Raw genomic sequence first — 27,865 nt, 5'->3', positions numbered from 1 at the left:
ACCCTATACAAATGGGTTTCTTCTCATTTTTAAAATATACTTTCATAATATTTGAGGTACACCTAGCCACCTCTTAGGGCGCACAGTTTGAGAATCACTGATCTAATCCTAGCACTAGCATATTAAACAGAGAAAATAGTACACATTCACCTAAAGATTGCCTGTTCATACAATTTTCTGCCAATTGGGTCTGAGAAGTTATCCAGTTCCTTAAAAAGGCAATTAGTGTAATAACAAATTTACCATATAATGCTTCCCGCTCCTTCCCAGGTGTCATGGTGAGAGCTGTCTCTGTGGAACCAGGATCTTTAGAAGAGGTCACATTAACTAGAAGAGAGCACAAGGAAATAAAATTTATTAGGATGAGACTGCATGAGATCCTGAAGTAATGAGGCTCTTCTAAATAATTATTATGGAGCTCTTTTTACTGGCTCTCATCTCTATCCTCTAACCCATCCCCTAGGGAACCTGGAATTGAGGGATGCAAGTGTAGTGGAAAGCACAGATCTGTGATGACTAAATGAAAGATGGTGGAAGGATGGAAGGGACATGGAAACACATGGCCAAGGACGCTGCTGCACTGGGGAGATGTTGATGAAGTCTAAAAGAGAAAGGATGTTGGTGATTTCAAGATGCATGGACCTAAAACATTGAAGAAACATCTGCATCCCCACCAGACCAGCCAGTGGACACTCCATGAAATGTAACATCTAGCTCACTGAATTTGAATTGAAGAGACAATAAAGGTCATACAACAGACCCCACTCACCCCACAATGTAATTTAAGCAGAAAGAAGGTGTCATTATTAAGATGCCCATAGAGCAGATAATTCCTCAGCAAGCATTTGCCTTATATTTATAGTTTCTGTCTTGGCTTGTTTGCTTGATTTGTTTGGAGCCAAGGATCATCTAGTGAGCAACTCTATCGAAACGACCAGAATTGCTAGCATTTACATACTGCACTTTCTAACCTGTATCATCCCTTTCCCAATATTATTGACTCCTGCTAGAACTAAACAGACATGCAGGAGGGATGGTGGGGGGGAGCATTTGGCTGCAATCAAAGGGTGTTTGTAGTATTTTCTTTGTATATGCACATTAAGGTGAAGCAAAGATGTCAATTAATATTAATGCTAATTAAATGGCATATTTCCTTAAGAGTGGGAAAGTTTGGTTTTGCCAAGTCTGATCTTAGTAGAAATGTGCCTCTTTGCTTCACCTTAATTACATATATAAAGAAAATACTACTGAAAATGGGCTAATGAGCGGGTGGCAAGTTTTCAGAGTTTGTGTACACTCCACCCCACCAGTTTGACATGTCTCCTTGTTCCCACCCCATAGAAACAGACAGCTAAGAATGCAGCTTTCAGTCATACCAAAGTCCAATTGCAATTCAGTCTGTGTAACAGAGGCAGCTCTTCCAAGATGATCCTAAAATGGTTTGTTCTTCATTAATCTTTCCCCAGAACAAACAAACTCTTCCTAACAAACACTGAACTCTGCATGCTCTTGATGGAGGTTGCTTCTGCCAGTTCTTTGATATAGGAGGAGTTTACTATTCTCAGTATGGGTCTAAGAAGGATGCTTTAGATAAGGAGGGTTTATAGGGAGCTCATCCCCTTTACAGGTCAATTGTCTCCTTTTCTTTTGGAGATGGGGAAGCTTTGGCCCTCCGTATGTTGCTGGACTGCAATTCCCATCCTCCCTGACCATTGCAAATGCTGGCTGGGGCTGAGGGGAGCTGGAGTCTCAACAACATGTGGAAGGCCACAGGTTCCCCATTTCTCTTTTAGGTTATACTGGCTAGTTCTGGCACTGGGATGTTTTGCAAAACTGCTCTGTAGCACGGAAAAGTGCATTTATACAAATCAGGGCTGTGGAGTCGGTATGCCAAACCTTCAACTCCAACTCCTCTATTTTTCCACTGTCCGACTCCTCTATTTTTCTACTGTCCGACTGCGACTCCACCCAAAATTGCTTCTTGTCAATCAAAATTTATTTGGAAGTCAGAGTCGGTACATTTCTACCGACTGCGACTCCACCCAAAATTGCTCCTGACTCCGACTGCGACTCCACCCAAAATTGCTCCCGACTCCGACTCCACAACTCCAACTCCACAGCCCTGATACAAATATCCTGCGCCACTTCCCACAGACTTCAACTTCTGCTCTAAGCAAACACCAACTCAGTGGTCAGATAAAACATGGAAATTTTTTTAAAGACAAGCTGTGCTGTCTCCAGGATCCAAGTCTTCAAAGAGGGGAACAAATGGATAGAAGGGCAAGGAACTTAAAGAGTAAAAGGGCAGGAGAGAGCAGTCAAGGGGGAAGGAAGAGCACACATGATATTTACTTTGAAAGCCGGTCCTAGAAAGCTCAAAGAAATCCAGAAGGGCAACTAATCAAGGCAAATCTAATTTTGAATTCATTTACATGCAACCCCTCCCCCCAACCACTAGATGTGGGTGGTAGCAGTCAGAACTAGGTCGATTTTAGTCATATTTTCGCTTCAAGGAGAAATGCATGTAAAAACATGTTAGACAGGAAGGCAAATATTCACATGGATTAACAAGCAGGCTGAAAGCAGAAGCCGACAGGAGTCTAGTCTGCTTCTGAATCTTCTTCCATTAAAATCAAAGATTTTACATTCCAATTTAGCATCTCTCTTTTTCATAAAGGGGAAGGAAAAAGGCATTCCATGCTGAATTGATGAGAAAGTGTTACTAGGAGAATCTAGTGCAGCCTTCTCCAGCTGGCTGAGGCCGATGGGAGTTGTAGTCTGGAGGTTAACCAGATTAGGAAACGCTGGGCTGGTGATTCCCACCTTTCCCCCTCAAGGAGTCTGCCAAAAAGTGCCCCAAAGAGGGCACACTCTTTCAGAAGTAGGGAAACACTCCCTCTGGGGGTTAGATCCAGCACATCATCATCATTAACGGCATTTATATCCTGCATTTCCTCCCGAAGGGGCCCAGGGTGGCAAACATAAACAAAACCATTTAACAAGAAGAAAAAAACATTGTAAAAAGCAGTTTAAGATATTTCAAAGCACAATTATAATGAAAAATAGTCCATAACAGCTTAAAAACATTATTGCATCAGTGATCCAACATACATCCAAAGTCAGATCATAATTTGTCTTTATTCAACCAAATCTTTGGCTCAATTAAGCAACAAGCTCCACTTGGAGTATCTGCCTTCCAGGCAGAGTGGAAGCTTTTGGCTTGCAGTAAACAGATGTCCCTAACTATAGGGAACAACGGATGCCCAGCAAACCTCAAGCCATACCTGCATTTCAGAATGTAGGAGCAGCCTGCTGGATTGGGCTTTTCAGCAACAAGGCTAATAATCGCTGATGACCCTGTTCTCCAAGAATGCGTCCAATCCACCTCCATGAACGTGCCCAATTTAAGCAAGTGGCCATTTCCATATCGTGTGGCAGTGAATTCCATAAATTAACTGTACATTGTGTATAAGAATGACTTCCTTTAGTGTGTCCTAAACCTATTGGTAATAAATTCATTCAATGACTCCGAGTTTTAATGTTATAGGAGAGATTTGTAGAAATCAAAGGTAACAAGCATGATGTCTTCCAGATGTTGTTGGACAACTTCCATTATCTCTGCTGCTTGCTGGGGCTGATGGGAGTTGAGAGTCCAACAACATCAGGAGGGCACCATATTGGCTATCACACTCCCCTCTTATCCACCTTCTAAACTAAAAAGTCCTAACCTTTCCTCCTAGAGGAGTTGCTCCAGCCTCCTGATAATTTTCTTTGCTCTTTCCTGCATCTTTTCTGTCCCTACGCTATTATTTTTGAGATAGGAGCTATCAGAACTGTACACAACGTTTAGATATGGCCACACCATGGTTGTGTATAAAGGCATTACACTATTGTTGGTTTGTGCCTGAGCAACACATATACACAAGCAGAACCCTCCGGGACGTGCCACTTCACACATCTTCCTGGCAAAAGTGCCTCTCTGCTCTTAAAAATCCTTGTATAAAGCTGGATGCAATTCACAGTGTGGAAAATTATGGGCAGTAAAGCAGTCTAAAAGTTGACAGCCATTTAAATTTCGTACTTCTGACTTTTGGTTGCGGCAGCAAGGCGTGCAGAGAGGCACATCCAAGAGGTTGCTCTTGTGCACGTGTGAGAGATACGCAGGCGCAAGGAGTCACCACTTTGGACATGCATGCAAGTATGTGAAGTTGTCTTATGCCAAGGCACACTTATGAGTTCAGCTAGTCTAGCACTCTCGACTGAGAGGCAACGGCTCTCCAAGATGGTCGTTCACAACCCCGCTATCCAAAATCCTTTTAATTGAAGATGCTAGAGGGCTGAAGTCAAAACTTTCTGGAGGTAAAGCGTAGGCTCTGCTGCAGATCTATGCTCCCTTTCCTGATGCCCACAACTGGAAAGGAATAACAAGCATGCACATTATGGGGGAGTGGTGAATGAACAGAGGAGCAGGAAATTGCCTGCAAATGCCTCACAATCTTGAAACTAGTTTTTATGGGAGTCATCTGGATTGCATGCCCAAAGTGAGTTTAGAATAACAAATAACCTGGAGAGGGATAGCAGCTCTGTTACAGACTTTGTTGGATAACCCCTGGTAGTGCTTTATATGTTAAAAAAATGAGCTGCCAGTACTCGCATCTTGGTAATGGGCAGCAAAAAGAGAGAGAAAGGGACCAGTGGGAGAGAGGGTGCTGGTACTCTTACTGGTGAGTACTGTCACACACAAAAAGCCCCAACTGCTGGTATACAGATCCAGTACATAAGGCTGGAGATGTTATGGACTGGCTCTGGCTCATCTATGTCATGGACTCTTTAGGTTGGTCCTACTCTGATTAAACCCACTGAAATTAAGAAGCATGACCAACTTAGGTCCATTCATTTCAGTGGGTCTATTCTGAGCATAACTTAGTTGAATACAACTCACTGTGTGGCCTCTTATCAAGTCAGCAATTCTCACTTCAATTCTCTGTCTCTATAACACACAGGTGGGGAACCTGTGGCCCTCCAGATGTTAGAATCATAGAACAGTAGAGTTGGAAGGGGCCTATAAGGCCATCAAGTCCAACCCCCTGCTCAATGCAGGAATCCAAATCAAAGCATTCCCGACAGACGGCTGTTCAGCTGCCTCTTGAATGCCTCCACTGTTGGAGAGCCCACTACCTCTCTAAGTAATTGGTTCCAATGTCGTATGGCTCTAATAGTCAGGAAGTTTTTCCTGATGTTCAGTCGAAATCTGCCTTCCTGCAACTTGAGCCCATTATTCCTTGTCCTGCACTCTGGGACGATCGAGAAGAGATGATGGGAGGCAGAATCCAACATCTGGAGGGCCACAGGTTCCCCATCCCCCCATTAATAGGATTAACATTGGTATTGGGCTCACCCACCCAAAAAGTAGAATCCTAAATGTGTTTACTCAGAAGTAAACTCTATTGAGTTCAGTGGCGCTTATTCCCAGGTAAGTAGTTATAGGACTGCAGCCTAAACTTTCAGGTTGCAATCGTAAACACATTTAGAAGGGAATGTGTCATTGAACTTGGTGGAACTAAAATAACATTTTTATGTAACACAATAAAATACATGCTATAACTTTATGCAGAGACCGTTAATGATCAACACACGGACATACTATAACAGGCCAAAGCATAAAAAATGCATGCACATTAAAAACAAAAAAACTTACATGCTTAAGTCAACAACATAATGAGTGTTAATATTGAATCAGAAATACTTCATTGTCAACATCAATATTTACAATGTAAAACACAAGAGCTGGTTCTTGTCTAAAACAATCACATTCCCTTAATCTAGTGATCAGCAAAACAAATACAAAACTCTTTGACTCCACGTACAATAATCAAATCTACTGACTCTGGTTGGAATTCACCTGTGAGAGAAGGCAATATTCAAAGTGCAAACAACTATGATGTGCTCTTTATAGCCTAACACAGTACAATTCTGTGCCAAATGCTCATTATGTCCATATAAAGTAGAATTAGTTAAAAAAACACTACTTGGAAAAATACTTGGTCTGAACCAGTTTCTTACATGGAACAGACAAACAGTCATATGTCCCATTTTCTAATAACCTACCAACACCATGGAGAGAAATGTGTATCTCTGGTTTAAAAAGACCAGAAGGCATCATTGTCTATACAAAGTATGGGGAACCTTTGGCCCTCTAAATGTTGCTGAATTACAACTCCCATTGGCCATGATGGCTTGGGCTCACAGAAGTCCAGCAACATCTGGAGGGCTAAAGGTTCCCTTCACCTGGTCTATACTATGGTGTACCAGCATGGTGTACCGCAGTGGTTCCCAGTCTTTATGAATATGGGACCCCCTCTGGAACCTCAAAAATTTTTGTGACCCTCACATGTTAATTATTGCTCTTCCTGCTGCTGCTACTCTGGCCATCACCATGATTTGCATGCAGGCGGAGAAAGAGAGGCAGAAGAGAGAGAGAAATCCGCCTGGCAGGAAATTAAAAATGTAATGTAAATGGACTGCCTTCAAGTCGATCCCGACTTATGGGCACCCCTATGAAGAGGGTTTTCATGGGAAGTGGTATTCAGAGGTGGTTGACCATTGCCTCCCTCTGAGGCTGAGAGCCAGTGACTGGCCCAAGGTCACCCAGTGAGCTTCATGGTTGCGTGGGGATTCGAACCCTGGTCTCCCCAGTCCTAGTCCAACACCTTAACCACTACACCACACTGGCCCAATCAATATATAATAAATTTAAATCCATGGTTCACACAAGCCTATAGGCAAAATCAAAATAGGAGCACACTTGGGCGCCAGGGGTGGGGGCAGGTAAGTGCAAGAGGACAGAAAGAGAAGAAAAAGAGAGAAGTCATGCAAAGGGAGGGGGCATGTTAGAGGGAGGAAAGCTGTGTCAACTCATGGATGGGGGAGAGGGTCGATAGGTCAAAAGAAGGCAGCAAGTAAGAGCAGCTGGAAGAGAGAAGAGGAGCAGCCACGTGGGTGGGAGGGCATTCGGGACAGGAGGACAGGGAGGGCTGGAGTAAAATGGGCTGCGTGTCCATTCTAGGTGCTTCCTTCCTCGGAATGGCCTGTGGTGGCAGCAAGACCTCAACACAAACACGCATGGTCCCACTCCTCATCTTTTGCTCCCTCCCACCTCCTGTCCCCTTGCACCAAAGGGAGGGTGTCCCGCGGGAGGGAGAAGAGGGAAGCAGATGGTGTGCGCAAGAATGGAAATCTCCTGATCCGCCGCCTCTTTCTCTCCCGCCCTTTCTGAGGCAAAGGGCTGAAACCTCCCCTTCTTTTCTCAACCCCCCAGTCACCACCACTTAGCCTAGTAATGGCCTGTGTGGGACTACAGGAAAATGCACGGGGAGGGGATAGTGTGCTGCTGCTGCAGCGTACCTCTTCTTGTGTTGTTTGCATTGCAGGAGTCTGGTGGGTAGAGGGAAGGGGTTGCAAGAAGGCCAGAGGACCCCTCCTCTACACACACACACACACACCTCCCACTCAGTACATGGTGGCCACCATGTCTGCACTCTCCTCCTTCTGCTATTGCTGCTGCCGCCACCGGTCCAGGCAGCGTGCAAAGCTGGGGCTACCCTACTCCATAAGGGGTTAAGGAACTGGGAACTCAGGAAGTGCAATCAGCAGTTGGTCTCCTTGGGGGGCAGGGTGAGGAGCCGGGAATGAAAGTCACTCTCACTTGCTCAGTTTGTTTCAGCTGTCCTGAAAATTTTGTTTAAAAAATTAATAATTCCTCTCTTGGCTCTTTGCGCCCCCCCCGGATGACTTCCTAGCCCCTCTGGGGGTCATGGACCCCAGGTTGGGAATCATTGGTGTAGTGGTTAGAGTGCTGGACTAAGACTGGAGACCCATGCTTCAATTCCTGGGTGACCTTGGACCAGTCACCATCTCTTAGCCACTTCTTACTTACTGCTGCTTAGGGTTGCTGTGAAGATAAAAGTTGGGGGAGAAACCATGTATGCTGCTGTGAGCTCACTGGAGGAAAAAATGGAGATGGACTGCCTTCAGGTCGTTTCCGACTTATGGCGACCCTATGAATAGGGTTTTCATGGCGAGTGGTATTCAAAGGGGGTTTACCATTGCCTCCCTCTGAGGCTGAGAGGCAGTGACTGGCCCACGGTCACCCAGTGAGCTTCGTGGCTGTGTGGGGATTCAAACCCTGGTCTCCCAGGTCGTAGACCAGCACCTTAACCACTACACCACACTGGCTCTGCAGGGATATAAATGTGATAAATAAATAAAAATATAGTATCCATGCAAGAGAGAAAACACATGTGTTCCCAAGGAGGGAAACAGAAGGGGGGACATTTAAACATTAGAAAACAAACTTTTATTGAACAACACTTCCTGCAATTATTTCCTAGGAGAAACTTCTTGAGTAGAGCTGGCTCAAGCTGTCTTGTCAGCTCTCCCTTCTTCCCCAGTGCACCTTGTTGTATGCTGGGAATGTAAACATTGACACATGACATGAAGAAATATTCACATTAAATTTCAGTAATCTTACAAGTGATCTTAACAAGCTGAGAGTGGAAACAGGAAAGACCTTGATCCTATGAAAGCCGCAAGAACTTGTAGATGTGGGTGCCTGTGTGGGACACAGAGAACGAGAGGGAAGGGGTGGGCATCATAGCTACCCCAAAGCCGGGAATGAAACTTAACAGAACTGAAGGGACAAACCATCTTCACATTAATACTTTCGTAATATTACTACAGAAGTTGCAAGCTTGAGTCAAGGACTGACTGGGGAAGTGGGAGAAAAAAAGGGGGATATTTTAACTTCCCCCCCCCTCTGGCCATTTTCCTGCTCAAAACTGCCCCAGAATTGCCTGTAACCTCACAGGAAAGGGAGGAAGTTTTGAGCAGGGAAACAGCCAGAGATGAAAGGATCAAGCAGCCCCTTCCATCCTTCCTGGCAGACATTCCACTCAAGGTTCAGTTCTGTGGGAACTTTTAATGAAGAAAAAAAGAAGGGGGGGGAGGAATGAGGAATATACATTAATGAGCATTACAGGCAGTTTGGGCCACAGACAAAACACACTTTTTAAATTAGGCCAAGGCCTTCACATGCAGAGAAACACCCAGGTATGTTGCTTTTAAAAACCATAATTTTTTTTAAAAAAATCTCTCAAGTTTATACACTAGGGCAGCCTTTCCCAACCAGTGTGCCTCCAGATGTTGTAGGACCACAATTCCCATCCTTCCTGACCATTGGCAATGTTGGCTGAGGCTGATGGGAGTTGTGGTCCAACAACATCTGGAGGCACACTGGTTGGGAAAGGCTGCACTAGGGGGAACTACAGATATTCTATTTCTCTTCTATTTCAATGTTTCTATGCTGCCTTTCAGGTCAAAGCCCTCCTAGCCGGCCTTGGCTGTAATCAGGAAGAGCTGGAGCCTAGCCCTTAAGAGAATACAGTGTGGCTGAACAAAACATGGCAAGCATGAGTTGTATTCAATTAAGTCCTACCAGAGTAGACCCATTGAAATTAATAAATCTAAATTAGTCATGTCCTTGAACTTCAATGGGTCTACTCTGAGTAGGACTAGCACTGAATATCATCCCATGATTCCACAGTGGGCTCAGCAATCAAATTAAGTACATCAGGATGCACCCATGTTATCTCACATCTCAGAGGGTCAGAGAAATAAAGAGAGCTGGTTGCTAATAAGGAAGGAAATGAACAAGAACAAACTATGGTAGAACCCCAACAGTACCACTCAGAGTGGCTCACATCCAATGCAGCTGCCTATGCAACTTTTATTTAATGTCACATTTATATCCTGCCTTTTCTCTAAGAAGCTGAAGGTGGTATACAAGGTTCTGCCCCCCGATTTTATCCTTACAACAACCCTATGAGGTAGGGTTAGGATGAGAGAGAGGGGGGAAACAGGAGGGGGGAGAGAGACTGACCCAAGGACACCCTGTGAGCTCCCCGGCTGAGCGGGGAATTAAACTTGGGTCTCCTAGGCCCTAGTGTGACACTTACCACTACACCACAGTGGTTCTGTAACGGCATCCATACACCCCAGTCACATGGTGCCTCCTTCCTGTTTTGCCACAGAAGTGTAGCGCATGTGTATACACAAACCACAGATGTCGATGCCTTTCCCATCTTATGTCCTCGTGCACTACTTTTTAAGGATCAGATTTGTTTTATTTGCTTCTCATCATTCAACCATTATAAAACAAGGTTTAGCAATATAAAAGTAAGACAAGGTAGCAGAAATAAAAAATAACTTGGACGCAAATAAACCACAACATGAACAAACTTAGAATACTGAATTTCCTTGGCAAACCACACCTTGCCCTTAAGAGGGAAGGATTATTACTCTTAAATATTAAGGGGGGGGAGGGGGTTGGGGATCAGAAGCTCAGGCAACCCTTTTACAACAAGGGCTCACGGCTATCAGATTATTCCTGACGAAATGCAACTACACTTTAGCACACCTTGAATTGGGCTATACAAAAAACCCAGCATATATCACCGAATGTGATGAAACATATCTCGACAGTTCTTACTGGCTTCTGGTATATTCCCTAGGCCCAATTCCAAGTGCTGCTTTGAATCTATAAAGCCCTAAAAAGCCTGGAGCTCTGATATCTGAAGGACCACCCACTCCCATATGAACCTATCCAACTATTAAGGTTTTCACTGGAAGCTCAGTTTCAATGGACGCTCCCATTGTCTATGGTAAGATGGGAGGCTACTGGAGATAAGGCCCACAACGGGCATGGGGAGCCTGTGGCCCTCCAGATGTTGATGGACTCCAGCTCCCATCAGCTCCAGCCACTATGGACAACGGTCAGGGATAATGGGAGTTATAGTCTAGCAACATCTGGAGGACCACGTTCTCCACACCTGGCCTATACTGTGGTATTGCCACATACATGGAACTCCCCCATCCCCATCCACCCTCTTACTCCTTTGTCTGGTGCCTTCTTTTGACTTTTCAGATGCCACATAAAAAGCTTTGTTATTTACCGACTTCCGGGAAGGGTGACTTAGCCTGTGCCTGCTTTTGAGACGGGCTCCTGCCTCAAAAGAAGCTTATTCAGATATATCAGTCAGTTTTTTCTTTTTTTTTTGACTGATTAAACTTCTCCCGGGTAGGGAGAAACGAAGAGATTAACCTCAAAGCCTATTTTTGTTGGGACGACCAGATCTCATTAATTTATGGGACGAGGTCCAGCCGACGAAGGTGGGACGGATTTTCAACAGCAAGCTCTATCTGTTAAAGCGAACGTTCATCTTATCTTCTAAGAGAGAACGCACTAACAGGCAAGCACCCTTCTTTCTATATTTTTCGTTTACTTGACTTAAATTGTTGCTGATTAAAAGAGATTTGCCAGATTGATCAGTTTTTGACATCTCACTGGGGAGCCATAACTTCTCTCTGCTACGCACTAATTAATAGCTTATCTCTGTTTTTGTTGCAAAAAGCTGTCCTGGATTTGCATTCTAAAGATATACACAGAAGAGGGATTTCTATTCCAGATTTTTATTTTGAAAAATATTATACTGTTTTGAGACTACTCTCTTTTTGGTCTATTTTATTTTGACGAATCTGTTTCTTGACGATTGCCATTAATTGTTTCGATCCTGGGAACTGCATTTTGTTTACTTAACTATTGGAGAGATAAGGCTGTCTGCTCTGTTTATACTGTGATGTCACCAAGTTTGGAGTATTAACCCAATTGTTGCTGAAATAAGAAGTGGTTTTCCTATATTTTTCTTTTAAAATGGCAATTAAGAAAGTGGCTGAAAATCTGGAAATAACTATGTTTCAGAAAATAATGGATGAGATTGAGATAACGAAAATTGAATTGAGTAAAATGAAGCAGGAGATTAAAGATATAAGGGTCCCTGTGAGAGAGGTGACCCTGGAAGGGGTCCCTGTGAGAGAGGAGACCCCGGAGATTGGAACAGGGGTCCCTGTGAGAGAGGAGACCCTGGAGACTGGAATAGGGGTCCCTGTGAGAGAGGAGATCCCGGAGATTGGAACCAACGTGGAACAGGAACAAGATTTGGAGTCTATGGACTTTAGAAATAAAATCTATTGTTTGGAACTCAATGTTATCTCTGAAGAAATGAATGAAGATTCTAGAGATAAAGTTATCAATGGCATGGATAATCTTCTGGACTGGAATGATGTGATGGAGCCCAATATAGAGAAAATCTATGGAATTAACTGCAGCCATGTGACAATGGAAAAACTTTTAAGAGATGACCCAGTGTATTTTGAAAAAAAGAACAGAGATATGATTTTACAGCAGTATTTCAGCAACCTATTCAGAATGGATGGCAAGAAAATATTTGGGATAGAGGTAATTCCCATCAGACTCTTACTATATGACTATGGCTTTGACAGCAAGATTATTATGGAATACTGATAATGGAAGATTGGATATTGAAATTACTGGACTTAACAAGACTACTGAAGATGGAAGATGGAAAATGGAACTAATAGAGATAATAGAACAATGGCTACTGAAATTATTGAACCTAACAGATTCTGATGTGATGGATTAATTGAAATGTTTATTTTGACTATGGTTATGACAATAAGATTATCATAATTAGTAATGAGATGGATTAATCGATATGCTTATCTGGAAAAAAAAAATTGATAGATATATTTCTTAAAGAATTGAAACCTCTCTTTGACTTTTTGTGGAAAGAATAAAGTAATGTTTATGAGATTTGATGATTAAGTAAGATAACTACTGGAGGAAAGTGATTTTATAATATGACTTAAGAGACAGGATTGTTATATATTATAGACTTATAACTGATTTGATCTTTGACAAATGGGAAGTCAATATTTTACTCTTTATTTTTTATTTTTGTTTTTTTTTTTCTTTTTTTCTTTTTGTTTAACTATTTTTGATTTTGTTTTTTGTCTTTGAATGTTTTATGATTTTGTCTTGTATGTTTTATGAAAATCTGAATAAAAATTATTGAAAAAAAAAAAAAAAAAAAAAAAAAAAGCTTTGTTATTTACCCAGACTTAACTGTGTTTATAGGGCTGACTAATCAACTCTGCTGCTGGTAGGTGTGTTTCAGATCACTATCAAAAGGTTGTGTTTTGATCTTGTTTTAGTAGTACAAAAGCTTGTTTTTTAAAAGTCCCTCCCAGTTGGGGGGGGGGATTGCTGATTAGTCAGTAGGAAGAATGCTAATGTTTTAAATTAAAAAATTAAGATTAATAAAACCGCTATGACACAATCAGACAGGCTTGGATCTGGGCTTTGCCCTCTATGAGCTGAAAGACTTCTTCTGTCCAGCAGAGATATACCACTAGCCAAGGTTGTGGGGAGAGGGTGGAACTCCCTGAAGCCCCCAGGTCCATTTTCCACATTGTTCTAGAAGGCCTCTGAACCCTCCACTGTAGATTTTCAGAGGGTGCAAGGTGGAATCAGCAGATGTTGCCCCCCTCCACCTGTGGGAGTAAAGCCTGGATCCATGCCATAGTCTGCTTGGTAAAGCAAACGTGCAAGTTAGTCCCAAGGGCACTTTATCCCTGAAAAGCTATTTCTGCTTATAGAATCCTCAGAGGAAGACTTAAGTGCTGCCTAGAACGGAAGCGAAAAATAGCTTTTAAAGAATAAGGAATTGACCCTATAGTGACTGTAATCTAAGAACAATGGGTATAAAAGGTGACTACTCAAAATTCTTACCAATTGATCAAAACCCAAAAAACTTGATTAATTTTTCTTTTTATAGCAGCAATAGGCAATATGCCTTTCAGCTTTTTGACCCTGAATATAAAGCTCCCTTTCAAGTTTCTATAGGTTATCAAATGAAGCAGGACTGTTGTCATTTGCTCCTTCTGAGAAAAAGGTGCAGGCAAAGTAGTTTTATAGTGTGTGTGTGGGGGGGGGAGGGGTGTTTTGTTTTTAAGGTCCTGCTATTGGTATTCATTCATTCATTACCGGTCACTCGTGGCTGAGTAAGATTGTCCTCCAGGGTAAGGTCTATAAAGTCCTGAACAACCAGCTAGGTTATCTCTGAGAATGCCTCATACTATATCCGTGCACCGTCCTTCAGTCCCTGGAAGAGACACTTAGCAATACTATGTGCTCTTGCGGCTTGTCATGTGCACTGAGACTATGGCCTCTAGTGTGGCAGCATTTGCCATTTGGAATTCACTTCCAGTGAACATCAGGCAGGCACCTATGGTACTTTGAACTCTGTTCACTCAGGCTTTCCAGCTATGCTGCTGTATTAAGCTGATCTACTAATTTGTGATGTATTTTGTACTTGTTTTATGGATGTAATTTAATTACTTCCTACTGTTCACTGCTATAATATCTTTGTCTTAATGTTGGGAGTATAGGTGTTTTTTTTTTGGGGGGGGTGCAAATAAAATAAATATTTTATACATAGGTCTCTTTCCTATTTTAATTGCATTTCATAAGTTATAGAGTCCCTCCCAGTTGGGGTGTGTGTGTTGCTGATTATCTTACTGAATGATCTTTACCTAAAACTATGGCAGACATTTAAAAATAATGGGCAGAATTCAACATTGCTTAGTGGACTTCCACTCACACAAAGAGGCCTTGTCCTTCCCTCTCTTCCCTCTGCAGCTTCCTGTGTGCCCCCCAAAATCAACTCTAGAGAGTTTGGGGACAGTCTGAAGCAGATACTGGGAATACATGGTAGGCTGTAGGAGGAGGGGAAAGTGACGTTTCTGCAATTGGAAATCTGCTCTGAACGCTCATGAACAGCGCTGGGTACAACCCAATAAAGTGGGTCATGTATTTGCTTAAATTACAGTTGCCCTGCCGGAAGGATCTTCCCACTCCAAACACTCAGCGGTCAGCGATGATGGGAGTTGTAGCCCACCACTATCTGGAGGGTCACAGGGTCCCCATCCCTGATTGTAGAGGAACAGGAAGGCTGAGGGGGAGGGGGGAAGGGAGTGGTTTGCTCCATCTCTCTTATCTTCCAGTCATGCCACCAGCTCCACCTCAGCTTTCTCCCCATTTCTAGTCCCGATATGGAGGTGATGCACTTGGCACATTCAAAATGATATTGAACCAGTAGTAAGTTAACTATTCATGCAACTTCTAATAATCTACCAATCCCAAAAAGGAACTGCTCTGTGACAAGCAGGGTTGGCCCAGCTATTAGGCAGAGTGAGGTGGCAGACACTGGGCAGCAGGGAGTAGAGGTGGATTGCTGGAGGACAGAGCCATGTGACTTGCCCTGCATCCCCAGACTAGCCAGTTACACTCAGGTGCAGTGTAGCAAAGTGCTTAGCCCCCTCCCAATATTCTGTGCTAAGCCCCTCACACACACACACCTCATTTCTTGCTCGCATTACTAGGTCCTGTGTGCAGAGCTAGTCTTTTGAGGGGTAAGAGGAGATATAGAGACTCTTCAGGCAGAGAATCCTTGGAGTTATAAGAGACATTTTTAAAGCTATTTCTTTAGCGAGACCCACACATGGCTCCTATTGAGTTCTGCACAGGGAGGTGACTAAACCACTCTGAGGTCTCAAGCCCTTACTGGTTCTGTTGGACCCAGTGACAGGAGAAGCTCAATAAAATTTAAATGGTCAATCTGGTTGGCTTTTGTACAGCAAAATGTCTTGGGCTGGCCCTGATAACAAGCAGATATTTCAGTTCAAACTGCCTACTTGTTCAAAACCACCCAGAGAGTTTCATGGCGAAGTTGGGGTTTATCACTGCCTTCCTTTGAGGCTGAGAGGTGGTGACTGGCCCAAGGTCACCCAGCGGGCTTCATGGCTGTGTGGGGGTTTGAACCCTGGTCTCCTAGTTCATAGTCCAACACTCTAACCACTACACTACACTGGCCCTAAATACTTAGAGCCTTAGAAATAAGTCAGAGATTGTTGTTTAGATCTTGTTGCTTAAAGAGTTTAAAATGGCATTAATTTACAAAATAGTTTAAATAGATGGAGAGGAGTTAGGCTTCAATCCTAAATACACTTACCTGGAAATAAACCCCACTGAAATTAACGGGCCTTGTGTCCAAGAAAGCTGCATCAGAATGTGTTGTAAGCTTCTCAAGTCACATGCAAACAGAGTCACCGCTGCTGAGTTGCTTTTCCCAGAGTGCCCCTTGTCTTTTCAGGATAGTATAAAACCTGGGATGGACTATCTTGTAAAGGCTTGGTGTATATAAGAATACTGGCTAAGCTAAGGTGATGGAATGAGTCCACTGGGGGAAGGAGAGGAACGGTAAGTGATCACAGTCATTTAAAACAGAGAAGGACCATTCCCTCAGGTCATACTGATTTGTCACTTTGTTTGGGGGGAGGTTCTCCTCCTCCCTCCCTTGATTTCACTTGCAATAACTTTCCAAGTTTGCTCAACCAAAATAAAATGCTACCAGCAGGTTTCCATTCCCCAAAAAGACATATGAATGTTTGGATAAGAAAACTCCAATTTCAGTGCAAAACACCAGATAAATACCAGGTTTCTTCCAGAGCCTGCAACTGTTGAAAGCATAAGTCAGAGTATTCTGCACTACCCCTTCCCTTTTCAAAGGCTTGCTTTGGGGCCAAGTGGCATAGTGGTTAAGGTGTTGGACTATGACCTGGGAGACCAGGGTTCGAATCCCCACACAGCCATGAAGAGCACTGGGTGACCTTGGGACAGTCACTGCCTCTCAGCCTCATGAAAACCCTATTCATAGGGTCGCCATAACTAGGAATCGACTTGAAGGAAGCACACTTACGCTTAGCAACTGAGAGTATGGAACGAAAGAGTAGCCCTTCGAGATTACTTTACAAAACTACACAGGACATATAAATCACGTGATGTTAAGGTGACGCCAATAACCCTTGCAGGGGCCAACTAGCAGCTCCTGATGGTGGAGCACTTCAAAAGGCATTGGAAAGTTGAATACATGGAAGGAAATGCAGGAGACACACACAGGCAAGAATTAATTATCTTCCTTTAAAAACCTCACACGGATCCGATCCCTGGTTTTCCTTTAAACCAGGTTTTGTGGTACTGCTTATATCCTAGTTTTTGCCACCCTTCATTTAGAAAACAAGCCCCCGGCTTAGGATCTTTTCTTTTCAGTAAACAGAGCCTCCTATAGGCATTTGGCGAGCTCTGTATAATTAGGCTAACGAATGATATATATATATATATATAATACAATTCATCTACACACACAAGCTACAGGCCTCTAAAAGATACCTACGTCTCTCCGCCCTGTTCAAATTAACCCCAATTCTTTCAGCCTCATATACTTTATACATAGGCAAGCGTGCCCTCCAACTATACCGCCCCCTTACCTTAACCAGCAGAGTCACCTCCCCACCTGCGGCAGCCTTCTCGTTCCATGGCTGAGTTCTAGCGAGAGCCCAAACCTGCCCCCGCCCCCTGCCAAGCCGTGTGGCGTGCGCGTGTGCGACAGAGAGAGAGAGAGAGAGACTGACTCCGCTGTAGGGGCGGCGCGCCCCCTGGTGCAGTTCCGCCGAGTGGACACTGTACAGCGTCTACAGGGCTAAGGAAAAGTTAGTCGTACGGCGCAGGTAAACATCAGCCCCGCAAGCCTTACTGTAGCTGCCCAGGAAAGGAGGAGCAGAGTTGTTCCCCCCGACACGGGGTACGTGTCACGATGGCTGGGCTGTCCAATGCCTGCAGTGTAGGTGTAGTACTCTTCCCCGTTATTTCATTCTATTCTCCATTGTAATGATGGAATAGCAGCAAAATGTTACAGTGGAGTGCTCCTGTGCAGAGTTCCTTCCTACCCGCCAGCCTACCTGCGAGGTTGCCACCCAGGCTGTCTTCCAGATACTCATAGAATAATAGAACAGTATAGTGTAGAGTTGGAAGGGGCCTATAAGGCCATCAAGTCCAGCCCCCTGCTCAATGCAGGAATCCAACTGAAAGCATATTCAACAGGTGGCTGTCCAGCTGCCCCTTGAATGTCTCCAGTGTTGGCGAGCCCAACACCTCCTTATGTAATTGGTTCCATTGTTGTACTGCTCTAACAGGAAGTTTTTTCTGATACTCAGTCGAAATCTGTCTTCCTGCAATTTTGGCCCATTATTCTGTGTCCTGCACTCTGGGATGATCAAGAAGAGATCCTGGACCTCTTCTGTGTGGCAACACTTTAAGTACTTGCTATCATATCTCCCCTCAGTCTTCTCTTCTCAAGGCTCTCCACATAGGCAGGGCCAGCGCCAAAGGGCAACCAGGTCGGGCCCTGGCTGAGGGCCCCTCATTAGGGTGGGAGGGTAGCACTCCCGTGATCCACAGCAGGGACCCTGCTGCAGATTGCAGGGAGGGACCTGCCCATTCACTCGCTCCATGTACCTCTCTCTTGTCTTTGCTGCTGTGCACACAGGGCTGCCATCAACCAAGATGGCAGCAGAGGCTTCTTTAAAGGGCTAATGGCCCTACCGCCATCTTCGTTGATGGCAGGTATGTGCACACACATAGCGTACCACGCATGTGTGCCATCAACCAAGATGGTGGTGGGGGCATAAGCCCCTTAGAGAAGCCTCTGCCACCATTTTGGTTGATGGCAGGCCTGTGCATGCAGTGCGCACAGCAGTGAAGACAGGAGAGGTAGGTGGAACAGGCAGGAGCCGCATGCCCGGAGCAGGCTGGTGCCCAAGGGCCCAGTCATGCCTGGCACCGGTCCTGCTCATAGGGCTTTGTTTCCAATCCCATGATCATCTTTGTTGCCCTCCTCTGAACCCATTCCAGTTTGTCTGCATCCTTCTTGAAGTGTGGAGACCAGAACTGCAGTACTCAAGATGAGGCCTAACCAGTGCTGAATAGAGGGGAACTAACACTTCACGCGATTTGGAAACTATACTTCTGTTAATGCAGCCTAATATAGCATTTGCCTTTTTTGCAGCCACATCGCACTGTTGGCTCATATTCAGCTTGTGATCAACAACAATTCCAAGCTCCTTCCCAATCGCATCTCTTCTCCCCCTCAACAGTCGGTTAGAATGTCATGGCTCCTGAGCATGCTCAGCCCTCAGAAACGTTTTTAAAAAATGTTTTTGCACACCTTGGGATTCCCCATGTCTGATAATACTTCTGTCTTATGCAAAGAAAACTGGGAACTGTGGTTAAGGATGCTTGGAATTGTAGCTCTGTGACAGGTAAACTAAAGTTCCCAGGATTCCTTTAAGAGAGCCATGTGGTGTGGATGTGACCTCTGTTTGTAGCCAGCATGAGAGTATTGCCACTGTTAGCACAGTCCTATATTGGTGGGTACTGGTAGAGGGGACCCTGGGGGTTTGTTTGCCATTCTCCCTCTCATATTTTCTAGTCTTGCATTTCCCCCCTCCTAGGCTAAACACACATTGATGCGGTGGCTGTTCCACTGGTGTAGCAGAGGCGTACCTGTGGATTCAGTGTATAAAGCAAGTATAGGATTGCTCTGTAAGATTGCAATCCCATATACGCTTGCTTGAGAGTAGCATCCACAACATACATTTAAAGCACGGTGCTCCCCCCCCCCCAAGAGTCCTGGGAACTGTAGTTTGTTAAGGGTGCTGGGAACTATAGCTCTGTAAGGGGTAAAGTACATTTCCCAGGATTCTTTGGGGGAAGTCATGTGCTTTAAATCCTGTATGGTGTGGATGTTCCATTGAACTTGGTGGAACTCACTTCAGAATTAATCATGACTAGGAGAGAGTTGCATGCATGCTTATGTCCTGCAGCAGGGCAAGCTTCTTTCTAACACCAGTAGTCAACATTGATTTGTAGGCCTGGTGACTTATCACCATATCAAAATCCATAAGGATTTTATGCTTTCATTTATATAGCCTTTTCTTACAGCTGAGAGAAAGAGCTGCTTTCCAGATCACCCTATATCTCCATCTAACCAGTACTGTCTGCTATTGATTGGCAGTAGTTCTCCAAGGTCCAGAGATCTTTCCCACCACCTGACACCCACCCAATCCTTTTAACATGAGATGCATTGCCAGGGATTGAACCTGGAGCTGTCTGCATACAAAACAGGTGCTCTACCACTCAGCTGTGATCCCTCCTCTTCGGTGACAGCACTGCCCTCCAAAGACAGTGCTGCCCCAAACACACCAAAATAACTTAGACACTTTGCTTTTACTTGCAGCCGCTGATGTTTTAATGTTTTTTTTAATTTTATTTTAAAACATACAGCCTAATCCAATTCATGCTTACTTGGAAGCAAGTCCCACTGAGTTCAATGGGATGTATTTTCAAGCAAGGTTGCAGCTTTAGGAGTAAACTCTAAAAATAACTGGAACATTTTGTCTGTTTTCTTCTTCCAGCCAATTAGTCAAATTATGTACAGTTAAAGAAAATGAGGAATGCAGACTGGAAATGGATCCAGGGAATCATCAGGTCCAATTGACAAGGAAACTACTACCTAAGGGCCAAGCAAGGGAACAGCCACATTTGTTGTTTGTATATAAAGCACTTTATATATGGAAGGGGCAGGTGTCTCCATCAAATCTAGCATAGATAAATTCATGGCAAATAAGACTATAACTGGCTGTTAGTCATAATGGCTATAAGTCATGATGCCTATACTATCTCCAATATCAGAAGCAGCTTGCCTCTAAATCCTACTTGCTGGGGATCATGAATCAGAGTGCTATTGTGCTCATGTCCTGCTTGTGAGATTCTCACAGGAGTCTGGTTGGCCAACGTGGGAACTGAATGCTGGAGTAGATGGGCCTTCGGTTTTATGATTTGCTTAGCTTAATCCCAAATCATCCCAGGCTGGAAAACTATCCAACCTTACCTTAGATTCTCCAAGGCATGGGTGACTCTATAACTTGCACAGGCAACCCTCCTAAGCAAGGGGGCATAGAACATAGATCAGAATCCAGATTGTAAAGAAATTCCATTAGATATTATATTGTTATGAGCATGGGGGTTGGAATGGATGATCCCTGTGGGTCCCCTTCCAACCTCTGATTTGGAATCCTGTGCCTTGGAATGAGGAACTTGCTCTGCTGGTCAGATGAGTCCCTTTTGTTAAGCTAATAGAGTGGCCAGGTAGGATAATGGGTCTATCAGTGGCCCAGCAACTGGTGAATGGGCCAGGAAGACCCTTTTGTCATTGAAACTCTTCAGGAGAGCCTCCCCCTCCCTTCCTGGCAGCTAGCAGAGGTTTGTGCTTTGAGTGTTTTTAGAAGTGTCTAGAGAATGGCTGGGGCTGGAGGCAGGCAGAGAGGCTATCCCTTTCCACCATGGCTTTAGGATGCCTCCTGCAACCCAGATGGAAAAGCTGGATATTGGACTGCTGATGCCTTGAACCCCTCCATCCTAAACTCGGGTTGGAATGTATGTAAATAAATAAACCATATTTCATAAAGACACCTCAGTCTCTGCTGACCTTCTTCCCAAAGGAAACCAAAACCTGGATGAGTGCAGGGACCCCGGAAATCTCACCGCTCGGAGATTGGGGAGTCGCACAACAATATGGTTTGGAGATTTTTATAGTTGGAGGAGATTATGTTTAAAATAAAATCAATAAGGGTAGAACAAATGCATTCAATTTAACACTAATTTAAAACCCTTGCTTGGAGGAAAGGTGAAAAAACACCCTTATGTGCAGAATTTTTGTATTTTATTTCATTGAAATCCCCCCTTTCTTTCATAGTGCTCAAGACAACATCCGTAGCATTTCCAGGCAATCTCCCATGAAGCCACTGCCCAGATCTGCTTAGCTTTAGCAACATTATTATGTCACATGCCTATACAGCAGTGCTTCGCAACTCCCCCCCCCCCAGACCACTTGAAAATTGATGAGGATCTTGGTGGGCCACTAAATGATTCTTCTGTCTGTTGCAGCCATTGTAATGCATCATGCTAGATGCTGTATGATTTTTATTGCATTTTATTGCTTTTTTATTTCTCATATATTGTATTTTATTGTATTACAATTTGAATTATATAGAATTAAAATTGTAATGCAATAAAATAAAATATTGGATATCAAAATATCAATATGGATCTTTAATGCAGTGGAGGTGCCACCATCTCCCATCTTCAACCACAAATCCACAGATGACCGGAATGAACCTTGTAGTCTACTGGTAGTCCAGAGAACAGTTTGGGAACCCCTGCTGACCATGCTCTGGGACTAATGGATCCACAGCGACAAAGGATTTAGAGAATCCCCCGGGCATTTTAGATTGTAGATTACTATTATTCACTAATAGGCAAAAAACCTTAAGGTTTAAGAACATACCTATAGCCAGCAGATATTTCTATCAAACTTTAAAAATCAGGGAAATTGGGCAGCTATAGTGAATGCACCAGGGGAGCAGGAGACCTGACCTCCTCTCTGAGATATTGGACTGCCCTACAAATTTGTAAAAATGCAAATACAATTTGGGTTGGTCTTTTACAGTCCAATCCACTTGCTGTGTAGCTTGGAAGAATTTGGTAACATGTGCCTCTGAGATTTATTTCTGTGCAATCATGTTTAGGATAGGTGAAACAGACCTGGGGAGGGGGAGGGGGAGGAGATTGGGTAGGTGGGCACTGGGCAGAGGGAAAGCCCCTTTCCTTTCCAAAAGGAAAACATTGTGAACAGTATAATTGCTTTTCAGTGCCCCCCCCACCTTTTTATTCTATAGCAGGCACATGTAGCCTCCCACCCAAATTTAAACCAAAGCTGTCCCTGGCCACATCCACAGAGCTTTATTTCACTTGAGACAATCATGGCTTCTCCCAAAAATCCTGGGAAGTGTAGTTAGTGGAGCTGAGAGTTGCTAGGAGATGCCCGATTCCCCTCAGAGAGATTCAGTCAGAGCCACTGACTGTTAAACCACTCTGGCCACTGGAGCTCTCTGAGGAATAGGAGTTTCCTCTCAGCACCCTTCACAGACTACACTTCCCAGGATTCTTTGGGGGAAGCCATGACTATCTCAAGTGAAATCAGTCTGGTGTGGGTGTGGCCCCGATTAGCCAAGCCAAACAGCGGTGAGTCTGGCATTTAGAACACTGATAATAATAATAATAAAATTTTATTTATGAGTCGCCTATCTGGCCGAATTAACGGCCACTCTAGGCGACGTACATAACACGGTAAAATACAATATAAAAACCAATGAGGACCACAATCAATAATTAATCTAAACACCACCCTCCAGTTAATAGCAGCATTAAAAGCTAATCCACCCCAGACAGTTGGTTCTTACTGAGCATACCCGATATTATCATTCAGTTCCATGTAAAATTTCTTAAATTAATTAAAAATCAACCAGGCATTTTTTAAACTTTTAAACTGCAGAAGATGACGGTCAGAAATAGGATTACAGGTACTCTGTGAACATGGCTGATTTTTAATTAATTTCAACAAATTGTGAGAACTCTGACAGAAAAAAGTGCAGAAGAGGTCTGTTTTTTTTTCTCCCTTTGTACATTTTGAACTCTCGATTCTCTCTGACTGTTTTGTGTATCGCCATGAAAATTTAGTGGGTTGTTAAGCAAGTGTTTCTGAGTTCAGAACTATAAGTTTTGTAAGGTTTTGTTTTGAAATGAGCTTATGGGAAGCTTCAGAATGGCATGGGGGTATTTTCTATTTAAAATTGCAGAATGTGAAAAATCCACACTGGCTGTATAATTCTCGTGGCTGTATAATTATTTTGAATTCTGTTCCATTCTGTGGTTTAACTTTGGTTTTGTCTCATTGCATTTTGTTGGTTTTAAAAACTGAACTTGCGTGTCATGTAAATTCATTTTATCCACACTTTTGTACTCTGACCTGGAATATCTTGACAAAGGGCAGTTAGGAAAGGTTTTAGATAAGTAAATACATATTTGTAAACAGTTCTGATCATGTATATTTAAGGTTGCAGGCTCTTTGAATAAGAAGGTCAAAGGGACCCTCTGGCAGTGGTGATCAGATACAAAGGACCAAGGGGGGCACATGCACTTTTTATAAAAACAATAGATTTGTATTTGAAAATTTTAAATTAATCACAAAAATGGAAATAAGTGCACGGGGGGTTGGAAGACATCTTAAGGGAGGGAGAGGAAAGCAGGCTGCATTGTTTCAGGTTGGGTACCTATGCCTTTAATAGCAAGGTATAGAAGAGGGGACTTAAGGGTGTGCAGTGTGCCATGCAAGTATGAAACAACATCTGCTAAAATTCTCTTCCTTTGCATCTGATCACCATGCAAAACCAAAAGGCCATCACTTACAGTCCTCCAACAGGAGGCTGCGCCATCCACAAATTAGATCAGCAGATGCAATCCAGATCACAGTTTGCCAAAGGCTGCAGAAAAAGGGACGATCAGAGCAAATAGACTCACCTGAGTTACAGCAATGGGTGGGCAACTATTTTGGTTTCTCAGTTTCTCACTTTTCCAATCCTTAGTTTCAATTCTCCACATTTCCGTATCAGCTTGCAATATATACTTTTTAAAGTCCTCATGAAAAATTTTGTGCATTTTATCCTAATAGACACCTTTTTGCCTAACATACAATTTTTTGCAAGGCAACTTTCCTTCATAAAATGCATTTTGTATGTACACGTTACCCTTTTTTTGCACACGTTACTTGGCTGGACAGCTGCATTGCAAAATTCAGAGAAGTGTGAATGTTAAAGGATGGCTGTGTTTCATTCCACGTATTAGTTCAAAAAGTGCCAAATAGGTAAGTTCTCCTTTACATGCAAACTGAATCAAATTTCTCCCCGATCCCTAGTTACAGCACAATCCTGTACACATCTTCTGAGAGGTAAATCCCATTGAGCTCAGTGCAGGGAAACAGATACAGGATTATAACTGAGCCAAGCTGAATGCTACAGGGAAAGCCAAAACTGCCCAGCAGAGCAGGTACTTCATCTCAATTTGCACCCCATATTATAATGAACAGTAATACTTACCCATTTCACAATTATGCTGTGGGAGGTGTCTTTTAGACATTCTACATTAATGATGTTAGCTTCTTGCTGTGCAGTTTTCTCAACAAAGAAACTCCCACAGTTCTTTTGCTATATTATATGCAAGTGTCTCCAATTGATAAGGGCTCTTCAGACTTGCTTTTCTCAGGCTAGTAATGGGCAGGGTTGCTTTAAATAACTTGGCCAAACCAATTATACCTTTGCTTTTTTTTTTTTAAAGACATACACCCAATTATGTCTAGTGGGGCACACCGCTCTGAAAATAATGATACAAATGACACACCAGTAATGCAGAATTAATTGGGCACACAAGAAACTTTGATATTGGGTCTGTTCGCTGGTGCAGTTGGCAGATCTGGACTTGGTCCCAAGGTTATTCTGTGCAAATGTTGCTGATATGAGGGGGAAGCCATTTGGTGAAAATGAAGGAAGCTTTCCAATGATTTTTGCATAAGATATTGGGAAATCTGCACTGGGCTGGGCAGGTTTGTTTTGAGATAGGTTTCTTTTTTGCCAGTTACGATCAGAACTTGGTACAACTGCACATTTTCCATTACTGGGTACGTGCAGCCCTGATATAAGTCTCATTACGTAGATCAATAGAATACAAAGTGTATCACTGAACAACCCTCATTCAAATGCTCCATCAAGACTGAATTTATCAGCCAATTGACCTAAAGTCTTCCAGACTATCAATACGCTTTTCTAGCTTCTGTGCTTTGTTTCTGATAAGAAAGGGCTGAATGTTCAAGACTTCAAGAACTACTACTCATCTACTAGAGCAGACCTATCATTGACTCAAGAAGGCAAATATGGATGCCTGGCAGTTTACAAAGGACCAGTACACTAAGCACCCTAACTGCCAGTTGCAGCTGCTGTATCCAAGATAACAAGTGTATTATGCCTGTGATGATGATGATATTGTATGTCTATGTGCGTGTGTGTGGGGAGCAGAGCTTGGAAAAGTTACTTTTTTGAGCTACAACTCCCATCAGCCCCAGCCAGTATGGCCACTAGATGGGGCTGATGGGAGTTGTAGTTCAAAAAAAGTAACTTTTCCAAGCTCTGGTGCGGAGATGGCTTAAGGGGATGGAGCAACTCCCGCATGAGAAAAGGTTACAGCATTTGGGGCTATTTAATTCAGAGAAAAGGTGAGTAAGAAGAGACATGACAGAAATATATAAAATTATGCATGGCATGAAGAGGACAGATAAAAGTTTTTCTCCCTTTGTCATAACACTAGAACCAGTGACATCCAATGAAGTGAAATTTTGGAAGATTCAGGACAAAAAAAGTACTTCACACAGCACATTGTTATATTATGGAATTTGCTCCCATAAAAGGCAGTGATGGCCACCAACTTGGATGGTTTTTATTTAGTTGCATTTCTAAAGGGCATTAGACAAATTCTTGGAGGATAAGGATATCAATGGCTGCTAGCTATGCTGGCTATGCTCTGCCTTCACAGTTATGGGGGAGTATGCTTCTGAATGCCACTTGCTGGAAACTGCAGGCGGGGAGCGTGTGCTTGTGTTCAGGTCCTGCTTGCCAGCTTCCTGTGAGCATCTGGTTGGCCACTGAGAACAGGATGCTGGACTCGATGGGCCACTGGCCTGATCCTGCTGATCTCTTCTTATGTGCTTATACATGAGCAAGGACATGTACCTGCACAATCCCATTCTGAGTACTGCTTCTTGATCACCCTTCAGTGCAAAGGAAAGAGAGAAAGAGGTGCCACGTTTTTGCCCACCAATGGTTCTCAAGCAGCTCATATTAGAAATAATATACACTAAAACATTTTTTTAAAAATTTCTGTTAAGTGGTTTTCAAAGTCTGTTCAGAGGAACCCTGCGGCAACAGTTTGTCAGGGATTCTTCACCAAGGGAATCTTTGGATATATGGATGCACATTGCCTGTGATTGTAAGCACATGGCCAGAAAGAAGTATTTTGTAGTTCCGTGAAGGACTAATGACTCTCAGCACCATTAACAAGCTACATTTCCCAGGACTCTTTCGGGGAATCCATCCAAGTGGTATAAGAGTGCTTTAAATGTATGGGGTGGATGTGACCCAAAGCAAAAAGAATTAAAGTTTTCAAGAAGGTGGGGGCAGGAGATCTCAGGGCTGTCCCAAAAGACTCAGGCCACCGTCACAATACCCCTGCTTGGAGGGAGAGGCTGTTTGTCCGTTCATCGCTACACAGGATTTAGGAGTGATTTAGACCAACTTAATCAAATAGAAAATGTCTGTCTTTTTAAAAAGTTTAACTTAGTACCCATTTTTTTCCAGCTTTGGACCTATAGATCAATCATGTATATTTAGCCCCCAGGTTGGGTTACTGTAAAGCAGTCTGTATGAGGGAGGGTGATGTTTGGTTTGTTGTTGTTAAACTCACTTTGTCGATACAATCAATGATAGAGCTCTATAAATAAAAGGTAGGAATGGAAAGAAAACAGAAGTTACCAAATGACTATCAGAAAAGGAAACTGTTTTAAAACAGGCAAATAAGAATGTCCTTCAGACTTTCCTTAACTCAGTAGCACATCTTGCAGGGTCAGCAGAGGAGAGTGCTACACCCTCATGCACGCGTGACAAGGGTGATGGATTGGCAACCGGAGTAAAGGTCAAAATAAATGATACTGTGTCCTTTGCTTAGGGGAATGCAACGGGATTCTGATAATCTGCTGAAGCAATACAGAAATTATTACTGCTATTAACCACATTTGTATCTTGTGTTTTATCTAAAGAGCTTGGGGGTACAAGAGACGGGGCGATTCCATTTCTTTCTCACAACAACCTTCTGGGGGAGGCTAGGCTGAAAGGCACCCAGTGAAATGATGGATGATGGGACTCCGGTCTCCCCAGTTCAAGTCCAACACTCTGCCCATTACACATGGCTCTTATTTTATAGAGTCACACAGAGAGAAAGAATAGCAGAAAACTGGGACACCTTGTAGAAGAAAACATAATTTATTTACACCCT

The 27,865-nt window shown here is 43.4% G+C and overlaps 1 protein-coding gene across 6 annotated transcripts in view; it reads right to left on the bottom strand.

Annotated features, from left to right (window-relative positions):
• SLC11A2 (solute carrier family 11 member 2) overlaps window positions 1-25,008 on the bottom strand; it is a 92,529-nt gene extending 67,521 nt beyond the window's left edge. For 2 of the 6 annotated variants that reach the window (XM_061614977.1, XM_061614973.1), the window contains exons 1-2: window positions 24,865-25,008; window positions 244-327 (exon numbers count right to left, since the gene is read on the bottom strand). Coding sequence is in view for 5 of the 6 variants with exons in the window: in XM_061614973.1 (XP_061470957.1) it covers window positions 244-327; window positions 24,865-24,904 (124 nt within the window). In the remaining variant the exon portion in view is untranslated. Of the gene's footprint in view, window positions 1-243; window positions 328-15,986; window positions 16,097-17,207; window positions 17,274-17,301; window positions 17,431-24,864 lie in introns of those variants that run through there. The other 4 variants (XM_061614975.1, XM_061614972.1, XM_061614974.1 and 1 more) reach the window with 4 other exon arrangements.
• Window positions 25,009-27,865: the final 2,857 nt, after the last annotated feature.

The sequence above is a fragment of the Rhineura floridana genome, chromosome 3 (assembly GCF_030035675.1).
Source record: "Rhineura floridana isolate rRhiFlo1 chromosome 3, rRhiFlo1.hap2, whole genome shotgun sequence".
Taxonomy (NCBI): Eukaryota; Metazoa; Chordata; class Lepidosauria; order Squamata; family Rhineuridae; genus Rhineura; species Rhineura floridana.
This window is presented reverse-complemented; position numbering and strand designations above follow the sequence as displayed.